Below are 4,214 nucleotides of genomic sequence, written 5' to 3' on the forward strand. Positions count from 1 at the left end.
CTATAACCAATCAGTTTTACGCTGGAAAACTGTACTTAATATGTTCACTCTGAAGAGAACATTGCTGATAAATGATTAAACATAATTTTGTATAATTTGAAATATTAGTATTAGAAAGCTTGGTTATTATTAAGCAAAATCCCGAGAGCTAATTAGTATAAAACTTTATTTATTTAATTACTCTTTTAATTTTTTAACTTGGTTATGGTAATTTACCACAATCTATTATTTATATTTCAATCTTTTTAACCTTGGTTAAATGAAGTTAAAGCTTAAAAAACTTACAATCAAAAATCACATCTTTGAGGAGATATCGCTCCCCTTCACTAGTTAGCTACCCTTTTGATTTTCCGCCTCCTCCTTAGTTATTGTCCGCTGATATCGCCCGCTTTTCGAAACCCAACCTTAGTTTATGCCTTACCTCAGGGTGAAGTATTGAAAATCAAACCGAGATTGGTAAAACAGCAAAATAAAATCTACTTGTTAACAAAATTTAAAAATTACTTATTTTTGCTTTTTCTTAGTTGTCGCACCATATTTTTTAAATAAAATTTAAAGATTAAGCTTTTTTTAATGTTTAAAAAAACATATTTATTAATCGGCAAATTAAATTTTCTTAATTTTTTTGACTAAGCAAGAAAACCATAATTAAAGACCAAAACTGCAAAGTTCAAAAATAGCCTCTATCTCAAAAAAAATAATTTATATAAAAAACATATACTTTTACCACTATGGTTAATTCACTAAAGTTCATTGAAAAAATTTAGAAAAATAAGTTTTTTTTTGAACGACAAAAATACGCTCAAAAATTTAGTCTATGACCTAGTGTACAAAAAAACATTCACTCATAATTGTAGCTCTTAATAGAGTAAGACTGTATTTTTCGGATTAACTATGTTTTATTATTGCAGTTTATAGTATATACGGTAACGGTAAATATCTAATAAATGTTTTAAGAAGATTGATAAAAAATCTTATGTTGTACAAATATATTTTTAATCTAAAAAAATAGGTATAGTTTAATAATTTAATTAAACTATATTTCATTAACCTTAAAAGTATTTTAAAAAGTTGTCGAGTAACATTATTAGCAAGTTCCGTAATTTCAAACTGTTTTATATATCTAACTGCGGTATTTTTACACAGGAGAAGAAACCAATATCTTTTGTCAACTCAAAATCTTCTTCAGACCATTCATCTTTTTCTATATCGTAGCACGAACACTTTTGTACAAAATAATTAAACAAAACAATCGTTTTACCAATGGAAGTAGCTTCAAAGTCTCTTACTCTGGACATTGCATTACTTGCTATTGGTTTTTTGAATACTACAAACTTTTGACAATGGGAATCAAAAATTTCACAGCTCTCTCTTCCTTTTCCAATCACAAACAATTTGTTTTTTACAGCCAACTGGTTGTGATCATATCTAGCGTTTATCATTCTTGGCATTTCCACCCATTCATCTATTGTGTGGTCGTATGCTTCGACAAAACTTAAATATCTACCGCTGTCAATTCCGCCAGAAACGACCACTCTTCCTTGATAGGCGGAACAAGCCGCAAAATGTCTTCTACGTTTCATGTGAGAAAAAATTTTCCAAGTGTAGTTTTTTGCATCGAACACAAACTCAGTGCGTCCGAGGAAGCTACCTTTGCAGCGAGTCAAGCCTCCGCAAACGTATATTTTGTCGATCAGACCGCAAGCGCAAAAATTTTCACGAAAGAGAACCTCGTCCGCTACGCGATGCCAAGTCTTGATAAATATTGAGTATTTGTCAATTGATCTCACGGCGGTTCTTGAGTCGCAATAACCATAGAAAACAAAAACTTCCCCTCTCAAGTAAACCGCTTTCGAGTTCGATCGACTTTTGGTCATGCGGTCGGTTTCCACATGTTTCAAGTTTCTCCCGTCAACTTCGTGCACACTTTTTAAATGAGACCCTCCACTGCGGCCTCCACAAACAAGTATGTTAAACTTATTATGATCACAGTACCTGTAACGAGTGGTAGGATTCCTTTGGTGGTTAGTGCTTTTACCGTTTAAAAAGCTTTTTATTATTTTAACACACTTATAGCCTCTTGTTAAAGCAGAACTTTCGCGTAACAGGCACTTCAAACTATTTTTCGATAACAAACTGAGACGCACTTTTAGTAGAAGACTATCTGCAAAAACTCTTCTTTCTTTGTAATTGTGACTCAGCCAGTCGTCAACTGCATTGAAAACTTCAAGTTCAGAAGTAATGTGCAGTGAAGAGCTAGAAAGTATTTTCGTGAGAAGAGTAAAACTTAGCTGCAGAAAGTTTTCAGTTTCAGCAACTAAAGGAAAAAATCGTTTAATGTAGCAAAAAGAGACTCGATGAATACTTTGCAAATTGAAATAGGAAGCTAATTCACAATACATCGTCGCAAAGTAAAATAATTTCCCTTTTAAAATGTTGCAGATCTCCATAACCTCGTTTTCATCCAGTAAAATGTTGCCTCTCTTTATCCTCCAAATGACACTCCTATCATCTGATTTAAAACAATAAATACTTAACTTATCAATTAAAAACTATTAAAAAAACTAAATTTTTGAATCTATCAAGATAGTATACAGTGCTTTAAATTTGTAAAATAATTACAAAACAGTGTATAAATGTTCATTGTTGATATAGTTTAAAAATAAATATTTTTAACGTTAATTGTGTTCATACACTCTAAATTAGTTTAAAAGAGTAACTTTTCTTTTTGTTTATGTAATTCATTATCATTTAACTACAATACTTAAAACAAGTAAAGTATAATTCTTAAACAAGACTTTACCTAGATTAACAATCTTAATTTTTATAATATTTTATGTTACTGTTAACAATATACTAAGTATATTCTAAACATAATATTGAACAAAATATTAACCGTAAGTTAGTTTTAATAGTTTGAACATTGTGTCGTAATTTTTAAGTTTATTTTTCTAAAGCTATAGAAAAAAAGTTTAAATAAAGCTGTACAAAAATACTTTTTTACAAAAATGTGTGTATGCAAAACATTACAGTAAAATTAAAAGGAATTTATCAATGTTTTTTTAAGTAAAATGAGAAATCTATACATTTTTTTTAAAGAAACTTCGCAGCTATTTTTATGAATTTAGTGTATATATTTTAATAGCAAATGTACAACAATACCTGATTGACAACTAGTTTTCAAATTTTTTTCATTAAATCTTTTACAAGTGATGTCCCTACATAACCCAACAAAATTTTGTTCTTTTAAGTATTTGCAAGCATTTTTATATATCGAGACTTCATTTTCTTTTTGCATATTTTTCATTGCGCCAAAAGTATTTTAAATATATACCTTTTAAAATTTTGAACCATATTATCTTGCATGAAACAAACTTTTTTATTATACTTCGTATTGTTTGACAAAATGAAAATACAAAGTGATGCAGAAAAACTATTTTTTCGTTGAAAAACTAATCAAAAACTATCTAAAAAACTGTTTCTTTAATTTTAACAACAAGTTTAAAAAAAGTTTAACATCTTCAGCTGAAATAAAAAATATTTTAAAAACCTTTATCAGTTATATTTTAATTTTAATTGGTTTATTTTATTACTAAGTTAAACTCAAAATTGATTTTAGTCTGGGTTCCTGAAACATGCCTTTCTTTTTAATTATGCTATTCTAAATTAAATCTAAATAAGCATTAAAAAAGAAAACGTTTTTGTAATTATCTGATTCGGGTATTTGTTCTTACCGACATGTTAAAATTTCAAACATATATAACTAAACCAATTTTGGGTCGGAGCAAAATAAAATGTTTAATTTGAAAACTAATCATAAAAATTACACAGCTATAACTGCAAAATTAGTAGTTCTTAATAAAAATACCAATACTGTATGCTTGAATTACCTTTTAAGTATTTTTAGTAAACTTTTATGCAAACAATGTAAACTGCTGCAGGAACAATTAAAATTTAAAAAAAATATATTCTCTTACTGTTATCAAGTTGCCTTTCCTTTATATATCAAAAATAGCTCAAATCTAAAAAAATTCTGAGTTCACAAAACTTTGTACATTAAAAAACTCAGATACTTCAAAATCTAGTGTGCCACACCTAAGAGCAAATGGAAGCATAGTTACTAAATCTAAACAAGACTATAGTTTTCTTAATCATTGAAAATATTGAGATTTTTTTTAGTTTTCAATTGTGGAGCATGTTTGTCATGCAGTATA

At 28.3% G+C, this 4,214-nt stretch overlaps 1 protein-coding gene across 1 annotated transcript; it reads right to left on the minus strand.

The window, feature by feature from the left end:
* Window positions 1–1,115: 1,115 nt before the first annotated feature.
* On the minus strand, window positions 1,116–2,402 carry LOC145843141 (kelch-like protein 10). The gene has a single exon (XM_082950602.1). It carries the CDS (start codon window positions 2,400–2,402, stop codon window positions 1,116–1,118), a length of 1,287 nt encoding a protein of 428 aa, XP_082806728.1.
* Between the last annotated feature and the right edge of the window lie 1,812 nt (window positions 2,403–4,214).

The sequence above is a fragment of the Thalia democratica genome, chromosome 8, assembly GCF_965202585.1.
Source record: "Thalia democratica chromosome 8, ktThaDemo2.hap1.1, whole genome shotgun sequence".
Taxonomy (NCBI): Eukaryota; Metazoa; Chordata; class Thaliacea; order Salpida; family Salpidae; genus Thalia; species Thalia democratica.

What these genes read in the sequence shown, in the direction of transcription:
- LOC145843141 (XM_082950602.1), bottom strand. Translation starts at nt 2,402, where the DNA reads ATGTATTGTGAATTAGCTTCCTATTTCAATTTGCAAAGTATTCATCGA.